This window comes from Podarcis vaucheri (assembly GCF_965113315.1).
Source record: "Podarcis vaucheri genome assembly, chromosome: 8".
NCBI lineage: Eukaryota > Metazoa > Chordata > Lepidosauria > Squamata > Lacertidae > Podarcis > Podarcis vaucheri.
In genome coordinates, this window is record NC_138766.1 from 52,020,863 (window position 1) to 52,045,733 (window position 24,871).

At 42.1% G+C, this 24,871-nt stretch overlaps 1 protein-coding gene across 6 annotated transcripts; it reads right to left on the minus strand.

Moving 5' to 3' along the window:
* Positions 1-901: 901 nt before the first annotated feature.
* Positions 902-23,344, minus strand: LOC309539043 (opsin-5-like). 6 transcript variants are annotated; one of them, XM_082234833.1, is made up of 8 exons: positions 20,883-23,344; positions 18,967-19,100; positions 17,327-17,349; positions 14,546-14,633; positions 13,247-13,409; positions 10,102-10,229; positions 9,042-9,376; positions 902-4,122 (listed from the first exon to the last, which is right to left on the minus strand). In XM_082234833.1, the coding sequence occupies exons 2-8, from the start codon at positions 18,971-18,973 to the stop codon at positions 3,505-3,507; spliced, it is 1,362 nt and encodes a 453-aa protein (XP_082090959.1). In that variant the 5' UTR covers positions 18,974-19,100; positions 20,883-23,344; the 3' UTR covers positions 902-3,504. The 6 variants fall into 6 exon arrangements, with proteins under 6 accessions (XP_082090959.1, XP_082090958.1, XP_082090962.1 ...); XM_082234832.1 differs by having other exon boundaries at positions 18,967-19,136; XM_082234836.1 differs by lacking the exon at positions 20,883-23,344 and having other exon boundaries at positions 9,042-9,115; positions 9,260-9,376; positions 18,967-20,052.
* Positions 23,345-24,871: the final 1,527 nt, after the last annotated feature.

Sequence of the window (24,871 nt, forward strand, 5' to 3'; positions counted from 1 at the left end):
GCTAGGTTGGCAGAAGCTGGGACAAAGCAACGGGAGCTCACCCCATCGCATGGATTTGAACTGCCGACCTTCTGATCAGGAAGCCCAAGAGGCTCAGTGGTTTAGACCACAGCGCCACCCGTGTCCCTTAAAAACCATCTAGTATGCAAAGGCAAGCAGATTAGTGAATAACTTGTTCCAGAGTTTTGCAGTTGCTACTGCACATATGGTAGTGATTGTTTTAAGAACAAAGACACATAATTAAGTCACAGAGCTCAGTACAAAAAAGCATTTTCATGGTTGTGACTTGGAAGTCTTCTGCTCAAATCCCATTTGATCTGCAAATTAATTTAAACACTTTGGTTAAAAGCTCCCTGCCTTCCTAATATCACATTTCTGAGGGCTCAAATATCTTCCTGTTTTAAAATTCCTCTTCTCCTTCCATCTGAAGTAAAGCATAATACCACAATTGGCTGTATATATGTTACATCAGGAATGATAAAGCCTGTGGGAATACCTAACAGTATTAAGGTTAAATTACACAAAATGCAGGAGCTCCATGAGTGGGTCTCCTGATGTTTTCGTCTTTCCCAAGTATCATTAGAGCAGTAACACTGGAGGAAGGTTTAACCCTTCTCCTCATAATAGATTTTTCCCATCTAAAGTGTTCTCTCTGGTTCTGTTAGGTCCACAGCAAGTGCTGTGGCACATGGCTAACAATACTTTAAACTTCCTTCCACTCAGCTACACAACCGAGTTGCTGTCCTGTGGTTGCTTAAATGGACAAAAGAAAATATTGGCCCATAGTTTTTCTATTAGATTATAAACATGGGAAAACAACAGGAGCACAATGGCTGCTTGATCACTAGTTGTGGGCAGCAAGACATACTTGTGACCCCTTTAGTTAGAGTACATTTTCTTTTTGACCAGTGCTTTGTTGTGTGATATTGTAAAATCTATGGGTGCTCAAGATACAAAACGTGGTGCCATAGGAGCCAGCTCCTAGGGGCTAAGTTCCCTTTGTGCCTCCCCATAAAATATTTGAGGGAGCCAAGCCCTCCCAAAGTTAATGGGCATTGCCATTCAAATGGTGGGTGGGTGCTGTGTCATGTGACTGATTATGTGGGGCAGGGTTTACCTGTCCCCCACCCCCATTATTTTATTCAAGTTGGCACCGCTGGGTAGTGTTGCCCAAATGGAAAACACTTTTGCTAATGCATGGAGGTTGCTGATTTCCCATGCCTCTTCCAATCATGCCCTGTGTCACTCTATTGCATAGAGCCCTTCAACTCTCAGGAGATTTGGAGAGGGCACACAGGGGTCTTCAGCAGGCAGGGAAGCCAAGCCAAGCCAAGCTAAGCCAAGCCACCCCACCCCCCATTAATAATTCTGTTCTGTTCATGGGAACAAAAATTGGGATCCAAGCCATAGTCTTCATTTTAGTGCAGTACTGGAGAGAGAAGGAGCCTCAAAGCACATAGTCATATTACTATATGGATCAGTGTATAGGTATTTATTGATATTATTTTTCCATATTCATCTGGTGCAGCACAGTTCTAGGTCACATTCACACTATGCATTTGAAGCACTGTGATGCCAATTTAAACTGTCATGGCTTTCCCCCAAAGAATTCTGGGAGTTGTAGTTTGTTAAAGGTGCTGAGAGTTGTTGGGAGATGTCCCATTACCTCCCAGAGCTACAATTCCCATAAATCAAATTCACTTCTTTATCTATTTGCCTCGGTGATTCTGAATGGCTACCAAATAGAATCTTAGAACCAAAGAGGCCTTTTGAAGCATCTAACCAACCCCTGCTTGATGGAGAAAATCCAAACCTAGAGCACCTTCAGCTTTTCCTTCAAGGCTTCTGACAAGGAAGAACCCATCACCCCTGCAAGTAACTGATTCCACAGTCAAACTGCTCCTACTGTTAAGTTTATTTTAATGTTCAGCTGAAAACTGTCCTTAAGTCCTGCCCTCCAGGGCACCAGAGAACAAGTATTATGTATCAGTCCTTTGAATCTTTGATGTTCCTCTCAGTCTTCTCTTGTTCATGCTAAAGATACCCAATTTTTTCAACCTTCTCTGAGAGAACTTGTTTTCTACATCTCTAACCACCCATTCTTCTTCTCTGAACCATTTCTGATTCATCCACAACCTTCCTGTGCCACAGCTCTCAAAACTGAACAAAGTACTCCAGATGAGGTATGATTAGTGCAGAATATTAGCCTTGTTTGAAGCTGCATCACCTTATCAACTCATTTTCAGCAGCTAATAGTTTATAATCTTGAGATCCAATCCTGGGGTCCTTTTCACATGTCAAGTCAGGTATCCCCCATCCTATACGTCTACATTTGATTATATTGCTTTTTGCCTAGATGAAGAGTCTGAATGTGTCACTATTGTATTTAAATCTCTCTAATCCCACCCCCTTCTCCAGCTTTTGCAAAGCAAAACGGCTATGGGGGAGAGGGACAGAAGGTTAAGAGTAGCAGGCCTTTGGCAAGAGCAACCTTTCCCGAATAATTTCTTGCGATTAGAGGGGCAGGCACTATCTGTCTTCAGGTCAGGCACTGAACACTCAGTGACACTAATTACCTGCTTCAGGTAAGTATGGTAGCAGAAAATGTTTTCAAGAGCAGGGTGCCAGTTCCAGGGTGGGCAGAGTATAAAGTGATCCTCTTGTGTGTGGATAAGCTCCTTCCCTGGCTACAGCCCAGGGGCAGCTATTATCTTCTGCACCTTGTCCCAGGTGGCTCAGCTTCTGAGTTTTGTTGTGGGAGAAGTAGGTGCCTCGTTGAAAGAAGTAATGATAGCCTGATAATGCTTCTCATGCTGTAAGTTCAGAAATACAGGAAACATCTGGCCCCTCACAAGTTTGTTCTTGAAAGGCCAGGCTGGGGCACTCATGCATGAGTGGAACTGACTGTAAGTGCTCCAAGAGCAACATGGGAATGTACCAGAGAAAGGAAAATTTCCCACTCCCTCTCCTAGAAAGAAAACTGCATGAGAAAGGAGATGTGAACAGTAGCCTAAGCTGAAAATGGGGAAAAAAACTGTTCATAGCCTCCAGGGGGGGGGTACCATATGCCTTGTGGAACTATTAACAGTTCAATGGACATTACCTCTCTGAAAGGGCTCTCAGAAAACCTAGACCAAGCTTTTTGATGAATATGCAGCATATAAAATATATTTACCAAGCATCTGAAGAATTAATGTTTTGCAGAAAAGCCTCACAAGTATGAAGTGGTTTGCTTCTGTGAAGCAAAGGACGTAAGTTCTGAAACTCAAAAAATCAGAAGCGAATGAAATGCGGTACTGTAGTACACAATTTGTTCTGAATGCACATAGGTATGGTTGTGGACATGATGAAAGTCAAAGACACTTTTAAACATATTTATGCTGCATTACTTCGTCCTCCCATGGGTAATAAGGAAATAAAAATAGGGTAGTGCTTAGAAAAGTTTTACATTCGTTAAGTCTGGTGCAATTAAATTATTACCTGGAGCATTTGATTAAACATACTCTAGAGGTTGACAAACCTAGTATCCATAGGTATGTTTTCTAATGTTACTTCCAAACTATCAATCTCACTGTTTTTTTCTCCTCGGACAACAACCTTTACATATTTTTCAGAAGCATGCTTTGCGTTCGATTGAATTTTATTTTCCAAGGGTATGTTTTCTTGAAGTGTGTGTTCCATGGTGCTTAGCCTGTCCTGGCAGCACTTTGGGTAGTTCTTGAAGCATTCAAAGGTATCGTTGCACTTTTCACAGGGAAAATAAGAACATCCTTCTACTATCTGCATGGAGTTACTGCTGGATTCATGTCTTCCCTTAAATGATTTCGAGTGGACTTCCAGAACTGATCTGTAAGAACAGCTCTGTATATGCTTGAGACAAAAACAAGTTTTGATGCATAATTGTTGGAGAACAGCAAAATCTTTGGCAATAGTGCTTCGGAAATTAGGCTTTAGCATAAGATACATAACTGGGTTATAGAGTGTTGAAGACTTGGCAAAAACAGCAGGTACAGCAAAGGCTAGTGGAGGAATCCTCTCTATTGACCCAAAGGCTGCCCACATGGCAATGACGGCATATGGGCTCCAGGCAGCAAAAAATCCAATGCATACAGCAATGCTCAGCTGCAAAGTTAAAAGAAGAAAAGAAAGTTTGTGCTATTCAAAACAAAACAGTAGGTGGGTTAGACCAATAGATTGCCTAATTCACTGTCCCACCTCCAAGCAACAACTGCCTAAGAGTGATGACATGACTGTCAGTCAATTTCAGGGCCATTAACAGATCTGGTTTGGCTTTTAGTCTATTTAATTACAGTTTGCAGTTCTAACAATTACGGTGTCATCATTTATACTCTCATTGGCTTTATTGTTTTAAATAAGATGTGCTTTGTTTTTAATAATGTTAACCAGATGAATTCATTTGGTGGAGATTTGTCTAATACTTGGCCTTTTTCCACATGCATACTTGCCACCACAGTAACCAAGTGGCCATAGCTACTAAACATGCATTTAGCTCCTTCAGTCCCCTAGACTTTGTGATATGGCCCCTCCCAAGAGTTTATAACCTACACTGGGCAGCCAAGATTGCAAATAGGCTACAAATGGCTATGAATATATTCAAAGAGCATAGCATCCAATCATAGTCAAGGAGATCCAGGTGCATCTTGCAAGCTAAATGGCAGACAAAATAGATATTATTTCTATTCTTATTTATTTTATTTGCGAGTTTTATTGGTTGCTTCCTATACCCTGAAGCGATTTAACAATAAAAGCACTAACAATAAAAGCATGCTTAAAAATGATTTCACACTTCAATGATGGATCCAGAGCAGGAGAACTGAGACAGTTTCTGCAGTTGGCTGCATAGCTCAGGTCCCATATCTTCCCCTCTGCTAGTGCAATAGGAATCCCATCATACAAAACAAACACTATGGCTTTGCTACCAAAGCATAGCAATGGTTCTTCCATTTTCCAAGGTTAAAACCTGGAAGCAGTCAGCCTGCAAACAGCATTTCCATGCTCACAAAAGTGGTGTTCTTACATTTGATCATACATTCACATACCCATACCCACACCCACACACACAGAGAAAGAGAGTTCAGAGAGTATGCAAACTCTTTATTTGAGGCAACTTAAGTCTTTACTTAAATTGCCTTGTTGCTGCATCCTGCCCAATACTTTGACCGTTACAAAGCACTCAAGAATTATGCCATTTCATGCAATCTTACGTTCAGTCCAAAAATGGAAGAGGAAAGAAGCACCAGTCACAAAGCCTCAAAAATTGAGGTGATCCTTAAAAGGTGCTTCATATTCTAGTCTTTATGGCAGGGGTAGCCAATTTTGGGCCCTCCAGATGCTGTGGACGCCAACTCCCATCATCCCTGAACATTGGCCATACAAGCTAGGTCCACTTTTACCATACCTGCTTCCACTTCTGGATGCATATGCAAAGCTTCAAACAACTTTGTGTGGCTCAATAAAGATAAAAGCCAATAAAGACCATTTCACCTCCACTATAAATGTGCTTTAAAATATCAAGAGAATGTCAACATCAAAGCCAGCATATCTGCTCTGTTTATCTCCTGCTGCTCTCCTCCATTTTTCGGAAGCATTTATCAAATGGGGTATATAATAGTTCTGAAATAGGAAGGTTCTTTTTTATATTAGCACTTAAGAATATTGGTTGTAACTATAAATAAAGCAAGGATATATAATCATTTGCTTTGACAACCAATTACCTATACATATTTCATAGTGCCAGCATCTGTTCTTTTTAGTGGAGCTAAAAGCTCTCACAGATTAAAAGATTGATCAGCTGCAGTTAATCACAGGCTACCTCCCCACCATTATCTGCTGTCACAATCCTCCTAGGGGTGAAGGGGAGGTCCTAAGAATGCACTCAGTGAGTCCCAATCTTTCTTCAAAGGAGGCTTGGCAAGTCATCCCCCCCCCCCCCAAACAAGTGAGTCCAGGACACATTTCATCTGCCTACATTCGCTTTTAATAAAGCATGATGCACACCTGATTCCAATCACTCCTCCATTGAAGAATGCACTGGGGGAAAGGTACAATGAATGCCACACCCCTGGTGTGTCTCTATCACTCTATTGTTACTCTTCCCCTTTATGGCCTGGCATGAGAGACAAGATCATCCTGAGTGAGCAGGCCATAAACATCACTTCTGACCTGCCCATGCTTACTTCCACTTGGGCCAAAACTGCTGGAGCATGGAGGCCACATTATGAATTAGAGTGACATATATGCTACTACACTGGCCATAGAAACAAGGCGGCTTCCTCCATCCTAGTGGGTGGCACAAGGCAAACTTCAGCTTGGAGATCCAGGTGTGAGCACTAATTCCCTTCCCCATGAACTGTAATGAAATGTTAACATTTTTAAGATTCCTACAAGCCCAGGTACTAGAAAATCAAGGGTCTGGTTATAGCACCAACCCTAAATCTAGCATTAGTGTAAAAGCTGGTAAGACAGACCTGTTCACAAGCCAAAATTTCCACAAGTGTAAAATGTGGACCAACAAACAATCTTTGGCACCATGAAAAGTATTAGGAACAGAAGTCAGAAGAACTGGATTCTTTATTCTTAGACAGGAAACCCAGTGCCAAACACAATTCCTGTTCATCCTTCAGTATAATTTCAGAATATCATAGCCCTCTTCTCTTGCTTCTTCTATCCACAGATTCCATTAAAGGCAAAAGGCTGTCAACATAAGTGCACAGCAGCCATGGAAACCAACTTGTTCAGCACCAGTGACCACATCAGGAAGACTTGATGGCAATTATGATGCTTTGCTTATGCAGCTTGGGGATAGCGACAGGGTGCTTGGAGTGAATGGGCACCCTGCCATTGGTATGCTCAAGCCTATATTCCAGTACAACTTATCACTTCTAAAGGGAAGTGACTTGTTGAGTCCAGGAGACAGTTAATGATAGGACATTTCCCTAAGTTAAACTAGTATTGCTGCAACAGATGTGTATATTTGGTGAGATTATCATGGGCTCCTACTTGACAGGGCCTAAGGCAAGACAAATCCTTTCCTCCTGCCTTCACCCTTGCAGAGTTTACACAAATTGCATCTATTTTTATATTTGTTTTCTAAATTATACTCATGTAGCCTTTAAAATGGGAGAGACTAACTGCTAAAGATTGCTTTAGGACTGAATTTAAATCAAAAGCTGTTTAGCAATCTGGTCATTAGTTTTACCACTCCATTGATAAACATGATATATGTTGGACTAGATTCAGAAGAATACAAAGTGAACTAAGTTTTCCCCTCTTGCAGCAAGGCTTACCTCCTCCATGACATTAGATAGTACAATAGTACTATGCTAGCAGCATAATAACAGAAAGGTGGAGGTGCCATAGACTGCATGAATTAACAGTGAACACATTGACAGTTTGCAGGCCAGAATCAATGTAGTCTCTGATTGTTCAATCATTAAACAGAAACTCTGCAGGCATTAATCAACAGGACAATGAACCTTGCATCTAAAATGTACTTTGATGATATATTGCACTTAACACTTCTGGCAAACAAGTTATGGTGCTGTGATATACGGCAAAGAGCTTCATTGCCTAAAACACACCATAATTTACAGGCTATATAGAATCGTGTGGCTTCATTGATCTCAGTGGAACTACATCTGAGCAAATGGTTTGTAAATTACCCATAAGCAACTCTTAAGATTCTAGCTACCATTGGCCTGATCCTGAATAATCTCGGCCTTCCTGAAATGTTGACTGAGCCAGCAGCCCAAAAGCTAAACAACTTCCTCCCTAGAATGTCCTTGCAAAAACGTCAGATTTGTCCCATCAGGGCAATCTCCATCCATTTGTCTCCAAAAGATACACATTTTCTAACTTAGCTATCTTACATTTTAGTACCACCTCAGTAAAGAGGTAGAGACACAAAGATATCTGAAGGATTATTTCCCTAATCTAATTTTCCAAAATGCTGCCATGTAAACTTTTAATTTGAATCAGATTTAGAGTCAACAAATATGCATAAAGGAAAGTATAATACCACAACAAACTACATTAAAACTGTTTTGTTGTATTGTGGATGTCTCCATTTTGATAAAATATGTAAATAGCCTGCATTGATTCCCCCACATTTTGATTTTTAGTCATGGGACTAGTCCTGTATGTTATTCCCATGACCCAAATTGCAGAGTAGTAGAAAAAGGTCTCATCTGTTCCCCTTGCTAGAATGCCAATGGCAAGAGTGTCTTCCCCTCTGATAAGCTCTCTCCCCCATCCAAGTTCTTCATGAACTGCAGAGACTGTGAGAGGGGCAAGGGCAACTTGTCTCCCTTCATGACAGGGGAAAGAGAAAGTGGGAACGGGTGCAGAAGTTAGTGGTTTAGTCATCACTGCTATTCTGGACTTTCATGTTAGGGTTCTCTGCATGCTTACTGGAGGGTAAAACTCGTTGAACTCAATGGGATTTTGCTTTTGACTATGTATAGCTCAGGCAATTAGTAATTTTGGGGTGAGCGCAAGAGCCTGTTGGACCCATTAGACTGAGGACTAAGTTTAAATTCTTTTGGCAAAGCATGCTTTGTTTCTTTCCCCTGCAGAGCTAGGCAGAGTCTCAGCAAAGTTTCATATCTAGAGTAGAGAGTCAGACCTATCATTCCTGGCTTAAAAGAACCCCATTTTATTAAGCAGGGAACAAGTACCAGGCTCAATTGCTGTGCCCTCCCCTGATCCCTGGCTTCAGCACTTTGATCCTGATCTCTTTAAACCACAGTTCCCTACTATGATCAATTGAAACAACCTCAACAGATCCATGGAAACATCTGGCAAGACCTATTAAATTAGAGTATTTAATATGCATTATAAACTGTTTCTGATTTTGAGCTGCTGCTATGCCTTTTCCCGAGAAATGGCAGACTAGTTGCTATTGTAGTTGTTTATGGGGCTTTGAATTATGTTTATTACATGTGAAAAAGCAATAAAATACTTTTTAAAAAACAGAGTGCAAATCAATAGGTGAAGAAAAAAGAACATGGCTTTTTAAATACCTTGGCTGTAACAGCCTGCACGTTGCTCATCCTGGTGGGTCCCATGACATGTTGCTCCACTGCTTTTCTGGAGTCTTTCACCGTAATCAGAATAAGAGTATAGGAGGTAACAATTACTCCACAGGGGATAATGAAACAGAAGACAAAAAGGACAATTGTGTAAGACATTGCTGTTGTGTTTATATTTGATGAATACCAGTCAATGCAACATGCTGTACCATAAGGTTCGGCTCCATATTCTCCCCAGTGAGCCAGTGGAGAAAAGGCAAAAATGGCTGCATAGGCCCAACTGCATCCTATCAAGATCCAACCATGTTCTCTCCTAAATCTATTCCCTGAAATACAAAATATTCACATTTAAGATACATGGGTGAGATGTTGCTTGTAATAATACTGCAGCTGGTTTTAAGTCTACAAATCAAAATACAGGTCTCTCTGTTTATTGCCTACAGAGAAGTGGTGACTAGCCTATGGCCTTCCAGAATTTATGGGATTCAAACTCTCATTAGCTACAACTAGTATGCCCAACCCAACTAGTATGCCCAACCCAATAGTTACTCAAAACAACCATGACCAGTGTGGGGAGTGAAACATAGTGTTAACTCCAAACCAAAGGAGCAAAGCAGCCCAGGTTCGCCTATATCAGGCACATCCAACTTCCTAGAGACTGCAATCTACTCACATGATTAAAATCTGGCAGTGATCTACCCCTTTTTTTTGGGGGGGGGGTTCAGGTCAAAGTTGGATATCCCTGACCTATATAAAGTAAGCAAGTAATTATGTTCTGTCATGACATGTACATTGTGTTGCTATTCAACAGTCCTCCAATGCAAGTTATAACAGTATTATTCACAAAAGGGGGGAACCCTTCTACAGAGAGAGCCAGAGAGAAAGAGAGAGAGAGAGATCACACTCCCTAACACTCCATTTCCTGAGACTCAATGGCCATACTAGAACTGCCACAATGATAACCTCGCTAAAGCATTTAGTACCAAAATTTGTGTTGCATAACTCTTGGTTCTTCTAAATTTGTGCAGAAGGAAAGAAAAAAATTATTTACCATAAGATGGGAAACAAATTTTTAGGCAGCACACAGTACTCAGTAATGTTAGCGTAGACAGACTGCAGATTCCAAAAAATACTCCACAAAATGCATAGAACAAGCAAACCTGTTGGCCAAATAACCACCTAGGAAGAAAAATGAAACAGTTATTAATATCAAAAAATACTCTTTTCGCTACTGTTCAGTCATATATTCAAAGTAACTTTCAAGGGTCACTACTGTACTGAGATAGCAATACTGATTATAGTCCATGCTCATTCTGAGCCAAGAGGGACCTTAATGTATCTTTATTTGTCTATAAAAAATTAATGAACGTAAATGCTTATAACATCCCATGAAAGAAATTATGTTGCTTCAAATTTAAATAGCGTAATTGAAAACACAGCATGCATCTGGAAGGATTCTGAACAATATATAAACTCATTAAAGAAATAACACAAAAGCATTCAGTTTCTTGCCTGTATCTCTGGCAAGTAGTGTCTGCTTGATACAATTTAACTTGAAAAATGGCTATTTGAAGTTGGGTGGAGAAAAGGCACATTTGAAAATTGTGGATGTGCAGATTTAATTTTCTTACATATTGAGATAGAACTGAAGTCTAAAGAAAAGGAAACTCCAAGGTAATGCTCTCTCACACAAGTTACAGGAGTACTGCAATTGTTTGCTTATTTGTCTATTTATTTTATATATCCCATACATATACTAAATTTGACACATTTGTTCCAAGGAATAATAAACATACAGTAATTTTTTTCTCATTTATGAGTTATGTTTTCTGTATGTATTGTTTATAAACCAATAAAGATTGAATTTTTAAAAAAGAACAATGCAACATACTTACCAGCATCACTTAGTATCTAAACTCTTTCCTTAGAAAGGTTTGAATGAATAAGATTCAATAGATAGCTACGACAGACTTAATGAGCCCAATAAGGTTCAACTAGTTTTTTCTAGCTTGTAACATTTAACCATTCTTATCTGCATCAGCTAGTAAGAATACTGGCCTTTACTTATCAATCTAAAATAGTTTTGGATTGCATGACACACTGAGATGGGAAGTATTTTCCCAAATCACTTACCGCATAGGGCATGTATTATTGTGCCCTAGACGACGAGCGACAACCTCAAAAATTGAATTGGGATAGGAGAGCCATTGTGTTTTGATTCCAGCTCTCTGACTCAACGACATTGTAAGACTTTAGTGCTGAAGATCCACATGGCTTCCTGACACCATCATCAGATACTTTACTGGGCCCCTTCCCATTTTGACAGCAGTGCGTAGAAGAACGATATATTTAAATTAAAGAAAATTACTTTTATGATAAGCCATATTAATAATAATATCTACCTTGTATTAACTGCCCCCATCAACTTGAGTCCCAAAGATGAACTCTTAAATCTGTGTCTATCTCCTGACATAGACCATCCAAGACAGTCTCAGGGCCAAAAGCCTGACTGAAATTGATCTCACCCAGGAGTATCTAGAGCTGGTCAAAAGTGGCATGAGCAACTGTTCAAATCTTCTGAGTACAAGGGGGGATTTTTCAACCACTCATAGGCTGTGCAAGAGATTTACAATTACAACTAATGGCAGGGAATACTGGGGAGCACAACTCTGACTTTTTTTCAAAGCAGGACTGATGTCACCATCTGCAAGAGTGCCAGGTAATTAGGAGAAGCCTTGCTCTGGCAAGTGAATGAGACAGTAATGAGGCTTTTACATTTCTTTGTGACAAGCATAGCATAGAGGAAGCCAGATAATGAGGAAAATAACAGGGCAGATGCTGGATGCTTCTTTCTTTTTCTTTGATGGAATTCCTACTTTTCTACCAGTAGTTTAAACAGTAACACTTATTTGCAAATTGTATGCATTTCAACTGGGACGCGGGTGGCACTGTGGTCTGAACCACTGAGCCTGGGGCTTGCCGATTGGAAGGTCAGGGTTCCCAGCGATGGGGTGAGCTCCCATTGCTCGGTTCCAGCTCCTGCCAACCTAGCAGTTCAAAAGCACATCAAAGCGCAAGTAGATAAATAGGTACTGCTCTTGCAGGCAGGTAAACGGCGTTTCCGTGCGCTGCTCTGGTTTTGCCAGAAGTGGCTTAGTCATGCTAGCCACATGACCCGGAAAAACTGTCTGCAGACAAACGTCAGCTCCCTCAGCCAGTAAAGTGAGATGAGCACTGCAACTCCAGAGTCATTCATGACTGGACTTAACTGTCAGGGGTCCTTTAGCTTTTTATGCATTTCAAATTAAAAGCTAAAAGTTTTATTTCTGCTGGATAAATATTTTTAGCTAAAGCTCAATGTGTTTTACAGTGGTACCTTGGGTTAAGAACTTAATTCTTTCCGAGGTCCGTTTTTAACCTTAAATGGTTCTTAACCTGAGGCACACTTTCGCTAATGTGGCCTTCTGCTGCCACTGGCTCACGATTTCCGTTCTTATCCTGGGGCAAAGTTCTTAAACTGGAGCAACCACTTCCTGATTAGCGAAGTTTGTAACCTGAAGCATCTGTAACCCGAAGCATCTGTAACCTGAGGTACCACTGTACAACTTTAATGTATACAGTCATTGGAGCTTACTCCCAGGTAACAATGTATAATTGCATGTGTGTGTGTGTGTAATGGATCTGCACAACTGCCTGTAATTTTGGATTCTCCTTGGAGACATGGCTAGGGATTATCCCTGGGGAGTGGCTACAGCAGTTTTCATGATGAGGTCATGAGCGTCAGAACGCATAACCTTGAAAAAGAAACATAAGCAATTCCACTAATGTATTCTTTTCATTTCAATTGTAACTGAATTTCACTCTGTAAAAAAAAAAAAAATCATTTGTAACTAAGTAACAATGACATGTATTACTGTAGAAAGGGAAGCTGGGTCTTTTGTTATTCCTTCCACTGAAAATTAGGAAACCAGGTGGAGTAATTGTACTGAATGAATGCAACTTTTCCCCAAAATGTATCCTAGTGACAACAGTGTTGTGCAGCTCAGAATACTAATTACTGCCAGGAGCTTGAAAGACTGTTTTTCTCAGCCCTTGGAATTATTCATCACTATAGTAATAAAAAAATGTGGAAGAAGAAAAGTTTAGTTACTGTTTCCTACTAACAGAGAACTTCAGTGGATGCACATTGAACACACCTGTGTGAAAGGCTGGATGTAACAGCTAGAGGGTACAAGGTCAGAGTCATACCAAGGTCACTGATGGCCAAATTGATCATGAAGTACTCTGCTGGTTTCAATATGTTCCTTTTCTTGTAGGAAACATACAGGAGGATACTGTTCCCACAAAAGGAGCATATGCCTGGAGGACAAAACAAAAAAGGGTTAACTGTTTTCACTCTCATTCGCATTTTGACTTTGCATGAAAGTAGCATGTTGTCCCTTTCTCCAGTGGCTTTAAAGGGAAAAACATACGGGGCAAAGGGATGACTAATCATGATTTTTATATAGGTGTTTTTACAAAAAAATAATAATTTTGCAGCATGATTTCCAAATTGTTCTCTTTCCTTCAGTGCCAGTTTATTTTTATCATCCTTGCCTCCAAAGTGGTTGAGCACTTTGTAAAAATTAATGAATATGAACCATATAATAAAAAGTATACTATCTGTATAGAAAAATTTAGACGTAAAACAAGGCAGCAGGGAACTAATGGCACCTTACTATGAACCAAATTTAGTTCAAGTTAAGCTGACCCAGACTGCAGCCCACTCCACAAAATGCTAAAAAGCCACTCAAGCTTTTTATATATTGCCAATCAGGTTTTCATGATGACCGCAGCTAACCTAGCTGACTGCACTGTTAAAATGAGCAGTAGCGAATTTATTCAAGGCACTAATTGAGCTCAAAGCTAAAGGCAAATATATCACATCTAGATCAGTCCTCTGAACCATAATGGCTACCATCTTCTTTTGTGCACAGATGCACCATATGGAAAGGCATTATGCTATATCTTTGTGTTTCTGTAAAATAGGGTAAGAACAGCTTTTGAGGCACAGAACAGCTTTTGAGGCCAAATAGAGGAAAAGACAAAACAGTTTATATCTCATCACCTCTCTTCCAATTAAATTTCGAACTCCCTGTCACCTACAGCCTTTGCAGCTACTACCAAAGCACACATAGGCAATACAAAGCTCAGATTGGGCCGGGAATGAGAAAACAGATACGTGGGTAAAAGGTAAGGTAAAGGACACCTTAACGATTAAGTCCAGTCTAAGGCAACTATGGGGTGCGGCATTCATCTCGCTTCAGGATGAGGGAGCCGATGTTTGTCCACAAACAACTTCCTGGGTAATCAGGACCAAGGAGTTAAACAGTATCACACACATGCCAGTGACAGAGTTATAAAATCATCTTTTGTTTTCTAGAATGTGAAATACAATCATCATCATATGTAGAGAATATCACACAATGTAGAAAATATCAAACAATCACTCTTACCAAATATAATATAGAAGATTCCAACAATAATATCAGCTGCTTCAGTTATTTTGGAATGAAATGTTGCGTTTACAAAGTAAGAACCCATCTGGGGGGGGGGAAATAGGATGGAAGAAGAGAGAATTCAAGGTAAGTGCATCTCAGGATCCTCAGTTTTCAGGTACAGTGTTTTCAAGCATTGATACATAAATGTGGAGGCATTTTCTTAAGCCTCACGGTAATTTAAAAACTGACGTTTTGTGACTTTAAGGAAACATGACCAGATTCAAACACTCTGAGAATCTGGGCTCTCCCTCACTACCTGGTTGGGCAAGCACAAGTCTACTTGCCCACTATGCACAGGCTACTTGGAGCAGGGGTCACAAACATGTCACTCACAGGTGCACATAGGCTTCCCCTTGTGACCACAGCCTCCCCTCATCCACTGAAATTAGGCTTGAAGGAACCATTTTATTGTAGTCAATAGGAAATAGAATAAGATGAGGCTACAGCGTATGTGTGATGCCTACAATAGTTTTTCCAATTTGCAAATGTGCCAAAGCTTTATCCACACCAATCTAAAAGATGCCATAGAATGACATTGGATTTATGTGTTCCTTCGTGGCACCGCAAACATAATGGTAAATGTTTAAAAATAAACTATAAAAATCACAAGTGTTGACATTATTCATTCAAACTTTATTAAGAGTGCCCTTCTCACAATTCATCAATTTAATACTGCATACTACGTGCTGAAAAAAATATTTTTCAAGTCACAGTAAAAGTATAAATAGCACAGAATATATTCTTCAAAACACAGTCCTTATCAACAACCTTTTATTATGTTCATAATTCTAATTTCACAGGGCTCAATGCAACTTCTGTATGAAGTCACTATGGAAAAATTGCCCAAATAAAACAATCACTAAGTTATCCAAAGGATACTTTAACAAGATATTTATAACATGAGTAAGCAACCTTGCACTACCAATGAAAGATTAGCAAAAACAGAAATCTCCATCACAAATTTTACATCAGTGATTGTGAACAGCGGATTGAGAGCCTTCACAGGGACACACAAACTTCAAACACGTTTCACCAAGCTACACAACACAAGGTGGTCTTGTCGTCTTGGCAGCCCAGGACCTCCATACACACGGTCCAGGCTTGCATGTCAAAGAGGTCACATTGATGCTGGTAACATAGTCAAAACAATGCAGGAGGCAGAAGTTATGAGTTACCAATTTCTGCAGCCCCAGCAAGCACTGCGAATCTCCAGCTGTTTGACTTCACCCCTGGAAGCTCACTCCATTGTCTCTCAAGACAGATGGATGCCAACAACACTTAACGGTGCTTCATTTACTTACCACCCAACCTATTCAAATATTTAGTTAAACTACTTTTGACTAGGGCAAAAATTCAGATGCAGCTCCCCCCCAAAAAAAAGTCCCGAAAAATTAAAAAAATCCAAAATTTTCATGATTACAGTTGGCCCATGAGTGGTGACTAAAGTTTGGCTTACATCTGCGGTTTGTTCATGGGGCAATTGGGGGGGGGTGGACTATGCACCCAGGTTCAGACATACAGTAATGCTAATTCAGATCAGGTATTGTTTCCCAACAGTGAAGCAGGAACAAAGGAAGTGCGAGCCACCTGTGGTTTCAGCAAAGCATGCTGTACATTCACATTTAAGTTTTAGTTTAACTATGGTTTTAAATTATGTGTGGACCAGACCATTGTGTGGGTGAGCAGCCTTCAGCAAAGGATCCTTTGGGGGGGGCGCCTTCAGAGCCATGTGCGGATCCGTCACTATACTCACTGACCCTTCCACAAAAAAGGATCACTTGATGAAGGCTCTGTATGTGTCTGTATGTGAAAACAGAGCTTATTTTCACATACAGACACACACACACACACACCACCTGCCATGATGGTAGACTTTTACTAATTTAATAGGTAATTTTAACTTTCTCTTTTCCCAGAACACATGCTGTAAGTCACTAGCTACAGTGGTGCCCCGCAAGACGAATGCCTCGCAAGACGAAAAACTCGCTAGACGAAAGGGTTTTTCGGTTTTGCGTTGCTTCGCTAGACGAATTTCCCTATGGGCTTGCTTCGCAAGACGAAAACATCTTGCGCTTTTTTCTTAAAGCCGCTTGAAGAGGCGCAGTTGCGACGGACTGTGCTTCGCAAGATGAAAAACATCGCAAGACGAAAAGACTCGCGGAACAAATTATTTTCGTCTTGCGAGGCACCACTGTATTGTTAGTGTTTACTAGGTAATTATTATTATTATATATTTATTTATGCCCTGCCTTTTCCCCTAATGGGACTGAATTACTAGTATATTAAATTTATATAATTTTAAATGAAAGTTTTTTTTAATTGACAGATATATACTTAAGTTAAATATATAGATATATGAACTTAACTGAACTTAAAAAAATGTTGACCTAGGACCTGGGGAGACTGGACAATCAGTTTGCAATTATTTTAATGGAAACAGATCAAACTGAGCCAAAAGAATTGGAAACACTGCTGTGTTTTTATTGGAGAGACCTCATACGACACGATACTGAACAGTTTTATTAATCCTTTATTGTTTTATATCTGGCTTGCACTAGCTACATCATTTTTGGCTTGCAATCAAGAGATATTTATAGCAAGACCCAACAAGCATATGCCAAAAGTTGATGTCTCCAATTGATTAGAACAATGGGTGCCAGCCAAAGTATTCATAAGATATCACCTCTACTTCTCTCTGTAACTTTATGTTCATAACTTTGCTAGAGTGCATCATACCTGTTTGTCACTACCTTGAAGGACTGCTGACACTCTTTTTTTTTAACCTTCCTTATTGTGTTGATCTGTCATAGAACAAACCCAGTGAAGAAAATAACAGTGATTACTCAGACCTCATCTCCATCCTTCCTGTTCTCTCTCTTCCTTCCATCACACTTGGCTGACCACTTCATCAATCATCAATTTCCTCTCTTTCCTTCCTTCTAACTTTCTGTACTAGAGAGTAATTGCTCTCACCTTACTCTCTAACCCAGGGGTCACCAACTTGGTGCCAATGGGTGCCGTGGCACCCACAAATGCCTTCACTGGAACCCCTAACCAAGGGACTCAGGAGGGAGAGAAGATGTAATTTCTGTACTTGTGTTATGCTATGCCCCACACAGCAGCCATTTTGTGACTGGTGCCCACAACACTATCTCAAAATTTGAAATGTGCCACTGGTATAAAAAGGTTGGCAGTCACTGTTTTAACCAGCTCCTGTTCACACATGTGCCTATGCTGGCTGGCTTTTGTGCAACTAAAATGCTACACTGCAGAGGCAACACTCAAGTCCACTTGAAAGAATAGAATGGGATTGACTTCTGAATAAATATCACTAGGATTTCTCTCAGACCTGTGCTTTTGCTCCCAGGGAAGCATTGGGGAAGAAGTGAGTATATGACTCTGTGCGTGTGTGTGTTTTTGAGTCTGTCCCCCTTTCCAGCTGTAGATGTGTGCAGGATGCTTGTTCCCCCATTCTGCCGAAGTATATGTATATGTGCACTGCTTGTCCTCCACCACCACACACACGTATGTATAAGCTGTGTGTGTGCTTTTTGAGTATGCAAGTCCACACATGTACACGTGCATGCACATGGGCTTCAGAGGGGTGATGAACCCTCAATCTGGCCCCAAGCCAAAAAAAAATAAAAAAATTGCCATCCACATTTCAGAGTATCAAAATCCTTCCAGCATTACTGTTATGCCTGGCAAATGTTTATATTTAATGTTCAATCCTTCTCAGGCCACACGCTTCACAGTCACTTACAAGGTACTCGAATGAATCACTTCATCTGATAAAAGATCCTGATTTGCATGTCTAAGCACAAGGTACTTGGAAGTACGTGATAGCATGCATGCAGAATATGACTCCATAGATCTTATTTTTCTTTCTGTAATGCAGCTTGCTTCTACTTTCCTTTTTCCTCTGCTGGGAAACAGGACATCAAAAGGCTTTCAGAGCAATTAGCAACATGAGGAATCAGAGAACATGCCCCAAAGCATAAGTTTTTAATGAAAGTTTGTGTGGAACAAAAAATATTTTCCCAAATTTTATTATGTAATACAATTTACCTAATAATTCTAAGAGTGGTGGTGGCCAATATTTCTCACTGGAATTTAATAGAAGAACCACAGCCAGCAGGGAGGGAGGGAGAGGAGCTGCTTCCTTTGAAATTTAAGGGACATCATTTAAGGGACATTTAAGGGGCATCCATCAATAAGGGACAGCAGCGGGACATGGCGCTGGAATAAGGGACTGTCCCTTCAAATAAGGGACACTTGACAGCTATGGACATACCCACCCACCTGGCAAAGTATAAATAAACAAACAAGTATAAATGAATAAATAAATGAAATAAACGCCCATCATCCTAGACTACTGGTCATGCTGGCTTGAGCTGATGGGAGTCCAACACAAAAGGGCTGCACATTTGCTGTTCCAGCTCTAGATGGTTAGAGTTCTTGACCTTTAGAGACCTCACTGAAGGTGGAAAATATGTTTCCATTGTACCATCTGTCAAAAAGTAGTATATGATGGACACCTGGGAAGCTGGAAGAAACTATGCAGAACATATCATTGGGAAAACAACCGCCTTGGTGTTTAAGCATACCTAAGTGTCTTTGACTTGTTATGTCTACAGAGAAAGACAAGTACATTGGATTATAGAACAGACACAAAGATTTTGTCACACTCCAAACACATGGTTGGAAACAGGCAACTAGCTACTATCCACTCCATCATCGTTTTTAAATAAAGCATCTACAATTAATAACTGTTGTACAAAGATTTTTAAAGACAACTCCCTGAACTTACTTTTGAAATTAAAGCTCACCAATACCAGTATAAAGAAATAGACAAGGGTGATGTGATTGAGGAACATCCTTTTCTTGCTCATAGTAAATGAAAGTTCAAATAGTTAAGATCTATGGAAAGGAAAGGATCCTCCAGAACACCTTGCCCATATTCTGTGTACTCTGGATTTAGCAGGAGCACGTAGCACTGCCTGCCTCTAGAGCAGAAGCAGGGGAAAAAGAGCTGTTAGCTAATTTGGTGAGAGATGCGGTTAAAATGAAAGAGCTACACTACAGAGAGCAATCTGCTCCCTTTCGCACTACATGAGTACTTGCAACAGAGGGGCCGAAGAACCATAGCTTCACAGCTTGACAGATTCTAATGAATGAATACGTTTTTAAAAAGACCCCAGTCGTGTTGCCTGTCTCAATACGCACAGAAAGTCTGAGCTGTGTTGAGCACCTCTGCTATGGCATTACCTCAGATGCTCTTTGTTGCAGAGTTGCCCCTTATTACACAGCTCAACAGTTCCAAGTTCCCAGCAGGCTAAAAGTAACACCAACTCCCTCAGAAATTAACAGAGCAGGCATTGCCCCTTCAAGATGTCCTGCCCTGAACGTTCTTTTAATCTTCTTTTGCATTCTTAAGAAGACTGATGAATCCACAACAGCAGCTGTAGTGTCAAAGATGCTCAGAATTAGCAACTGCTGTTGGCAGTTCTTTGTCACAGAAGATGCTGGATAAAGTAGCTTGTGGAATTTAAGGCAAGCTGACCCTTCTGCAATCTTGCATGGCACAAACTATATAGTAAGATCTACCTCACAGGGATCATAAAAGGAGGTAGCACGCACCCTGCCCATTTGGATTGCTACTTGACCCTCTCAGAAGCTGGACACCTTCACAGCCAACAAAAGGAGTAACAGCACAGAGTAAACTGATAACAACATATAGTTATTGGCCACAACTTTCTTAGACAGTGCTGTAAGGCACCACATTCTTGTACCACTGTTATTTGCACTTACTTCTCATTAGGCACAGGATAGCTAAGCCTTCATTTTCCACCAGTACCTGACCTTACCTCTCTGAACCCACTACTTTAGTACTGAACCTGAAAACCCAACAGGATTGCCATCTGAATTTCATTGTTTTTACTGGCAGAACCTTTCTGTCCAATTATAACTGGATGCCTGGCAGAGATTCAACAGGTGTTGCTCTCCCCATCAGGACATCTTCATTTTGGCACTGCTCAAAATCTAGCCTGGCATGAAGCTCTTGGATTTCAGTCGGGCACGCAGCGGCTATAAACAGGGGCGCCCTGGCAGAAAACTGGAGACAGATTAAAGGAGGGGGGGGACTGGAAATAAATAAAAAATCAAGTCATCAGGAACTTTAGAGTCGAGTAGGCAACAAACAGTCCAAGGTTTAGAGGCTGCCAGTTTCCCTTCCCACAAGGCGCTCGCTAGAAGCTGCAGGTGGACCAGGTGAGCGGGCGCGCAAATTTACCTTGGCTCCGGGCTGGCGCGCGGGGAAGTCGGCGCAGCGGCGCGCGCTCGCATTCTCCGCCGCCGCTCTGCGAAGCGCCAGAAAGAAACGAAGTGCTTTCGCCAAGGAACCTCCAGCGACTCACGAGGCGGCAGAGGCAATGCCCGCGGGTCTAGAAGGCGAAGGCGCGGATTGGGGCGGGCTTGAGCCGGGGCTGAGGCGAGGGAAGCGCCTCTGCCGCCGACGCCACTCGTTGCTCCAGCATGACGCTGCTACTACTAGCCCACAACTCCTGCAGGCGCGAAGCACAAGGAGCCCCTTGCCCTGAGGCGACGGCGCCAAGTTGGGGAGCTCAGGGAGCAGAACTTTCCGCTTCTTCCTCACCTCCGCCCGCTTCTCCCGCTTGCTGAGAGGCCGGAGGAAGGGCCATGGCAACGGCTAAAAGGAGCCGCTCTCTCGGGGGGCTCCCTCATCTTATAGCCACGGGCGGGGAACTCGAGGGAGTTTCCCTTTCCTCCACCCCCTGATAGCGACTGGCCCTTCAGCATGAGGCGGCTTCCCAGCAGCCTTCCCCTTTTGAGAAACTGGATTGGATGCGGGCGGGAAGACCCTGAAGCGGCGCCTCCAGTGAGAAGAAAGCAGATCTGCTCCGCATCTTCCCATTGGCCAAAGAAATATCGGCGGCGTCTCTCCGACGGCACAAGGGCTCTCAAGATCCTGGCGCTAATGGGGGGGGGTAGGGGGAAATTGTATTTGATTGCTTGTGTTTGATTATATATTGTTCCTATATCCAACTAATAAAATATTTAATAATAATAAAAAAGATCCTGGCGTGCGCCTTGCGATTGCGCCACGGCGAAGCGCTGGCGCTAAGTAGGGTAGAAAACCCGGAGCCCACAATCTAAACTGAAACCAAGTAGAATTGTTCTTACTTCGTTGGAATCTTGCGGTGGGGCTGCTGGGCGAATTTAAATTCTGGGTTGATTCAGATTTAGGGACAGGCGCCTTTAGACGGCCGCGTCTGTTACTTCAGTTGTGAAGCACATAATGAACGTCTCTCTCATACACACACAGAGCGCCTTCGCATGCTTTACCATTGCTTCAAGTAAATAAATTTCTTTTTATTTTATTTCCGTCCACATTTGTATCCCGCTGTTCTCCCAAGGAACGGATCCTAGTTTGTTCTCATAACAATCCTGATTGGAACTGTGCGGTGGAGATCTGATTTGCCCAAGGCAACCCAGTGAGCTCGCTGGCCGAGACAGGTCTGGGATCCAGGCCTCCTCGCTACTTAGCAGCTCACGGCCCTCTGGATGGGTATGCTAGACACTGCAGCACGGCAGAATAGCCACACCCCTCCATCCACTCAGCACTGATCCTGTGGATATTCGTCTGCTCGTGGTGAGAGCCTAAAGTAGGATCATCTGTGTCCTAGTGGGAAACAGCAGTTGCATGCAGAGAATGGCTGTTCTGCAGGGGCAAGATGGCCGCGCGAAAGGTGCTCTGCACATGCTCCGTTTTCCCACTGTTCACATCTCAAGCGTGGCTTCTGCGATTCGCCGCCTCGTCTCCGATGCAGCCCGGGCAAGCCGGTCACCACCGCAAGGTTTACGTACCCGGCGCAGCAAACCGAGCAGAGAGAGGAAACAGAGAAGGTGGTCAGATTCACCAGGATGCTTTCTGCATTGGAGTCGGAGAAGTGCCTGGTTTTGGAACGGCACATACTTGTAATATGCTAATGCAACAATAAAACATGGGTGGTAATTGCAGACTTCCTATGGCATCATCGCCCTCTAGGGGCTGATATATGGCACCGCGACTAAGGGGCACGGCGCTAACCTAACTGTGGACCCGGAGAGAGTGCCGGTTCCTAGGGCTTCCCGCTTCCCACCACCACAATCAGCTGCGTCGCTGCATCGTTGGAAAGAGTAACTTGGATGGCTTTGAGAAACTCCGCAGTTCATATTTCATAAAGGATACTATGCAAAGGAACCACAATGGCTGTGGAATACTATCCCCATAAAATCACAGTTAAGTGTTGACTTTCAGAAGCTTTGCCTAAGAACGCATCTTTACCATTTCCTAGCAGTCATGTGCAATTTGACACCCCACACCCACACACATTAATCCACTTGTCACTTTCTAAATAACTTTTTCGCCTCTGCTTGCTTTTGAAATAAAACTGAACATAGCATCCTTCACTATGCTCACATTAATTACAACTAACAGTCTGAAACTTCTGTGGAGCTTATTTGAGGACAACTGAGTTGTCCTCTTCCCATATAGATCTGCAGGGAAGGACATGCCTATATGGGAGGGGAAGAGAAGTTCACTCTCTCCCCCTCTCTGTTTTTCTCTCCATCCAACAAACTCAGTGCAAGTTTCTCTTTTCTTTTACTGAATGGAGGCAGTATTTGTGTTTCAGATGTGACTGTTTCTTGCTGGCAATTAGCCAGGGCTAAAGCTGAAAGCCATCCTCCTCCTCCTCCTTCTTCTCCTCCTTCTCCTCCTCCACTTTTGTGCCCTACCTTCTGTTGATTCCTCTACACAGCATTGGGGCAGGCAGACAAAACAGCATGAGCTCTCCACTCTGCCCTTCACCTGCAAGGTCCCAGGGACCTTGCTTTCTCCCAGTTCTGAAGCCAGTCCAGGAGCCAAACATGAGGACGGCTGTAACTTGTTCCTAAGCAGATTGTGTATGCTGAGCCTCCTCCACATGCATTCCTTTAGCCTGTTCCTCCTCTTCATCTTTGATTATGCATCTCTGCAGCCCCCTCCTGTCACGCTTACTACAAAGCAGGTGTCAGTTTACAAGAATCTTTATTTTTGTTTGTTTACAAAATTATATGTGTTAACCAAGGAGAAGATGGGAGTTCAAAGCACCCAAGTTGAATAGGATAAGGCTGGGGCAGGATCATCACTCACTCACTCACTGGATCATGACACTTGTGAGCGAAGCCGTCCTGAGTCTCATACTCCCAGCAGGTTCACCTAAGGTGGTAAGGTCAAAGGGGAGGAGCTAGACAGAGAATGATCCAAGAAGTTCTCAACGGCAGACCAGGCAGAAGATAACAAACGGTATGTTACAACAGCTGTGAAGGTGGATGAAGGCTGCAGCAGATAAGAATCTACCAGTCATTGTGATACTCATGCTATCGGAACACAGCCTTACTGTGAAGACTGTGCGTTGGTCAGCGTGCACTGATCTACCCACATAAAACAAATTCACACACAGGCATCTTCCAAAAACCCATCCCAAACCCCAAAAAAGTCCCATGACGATCAGCAAATGGTAACGGAGGCAGGACCATGAAATCTGGAAGCCCCTAAATCATGAACCAGCTCATGGGCGGTGGATACAGATTCAGTCATTCTGACTCAAGGAGACAGTTGAGGAGCTCAGCAGCTGTATCCACAACTGAGCAGCCCTGTTTAGGATCTACTCTACCCACCCCAAAAAGGCGGAGGGGCTAGAAAAGGTGCCCTAAACATAGTCTGCCTCGCTTTTCCCCCTGACTAGATTACCACACCCAGTGGGGTCACCACCTAGCAGTTGTAAAAGACAATTGAACTTTGGAACATGGAATATATGGACTTTGCTGGATAACACAGATAATAAGCGTCCTAAATGCAGGACTGCCATCACTGAAAGAGAGTTGTGACATTTTAACATTGATATTGCAGCACTTCAAGAAACTCAAAGAACAGGAGAGGGACAACTGAAAGAATAAAAAAAAATTCTACACATTCTTCTGTAAAGGTCTACCTGAACAAGAACGTCAAATACATGGGGTAGGCTTTGCTTTCAAAAACTATCTTGTAAAGCTCTTGTCAGAAGTCCCTACCGGCATTAATGAGCAACTTTCAACCCTTCAAATAAAACTCACCAAAAACCAACAGGCTACTATTTTAAGCGCTTATGCACTGGATGCCAATGAAAACATTAAAGAAGAAAAAATTATCGGCTGGATGCCATCCTATCAGATAAACCTAAGGAGGATAAAATTATC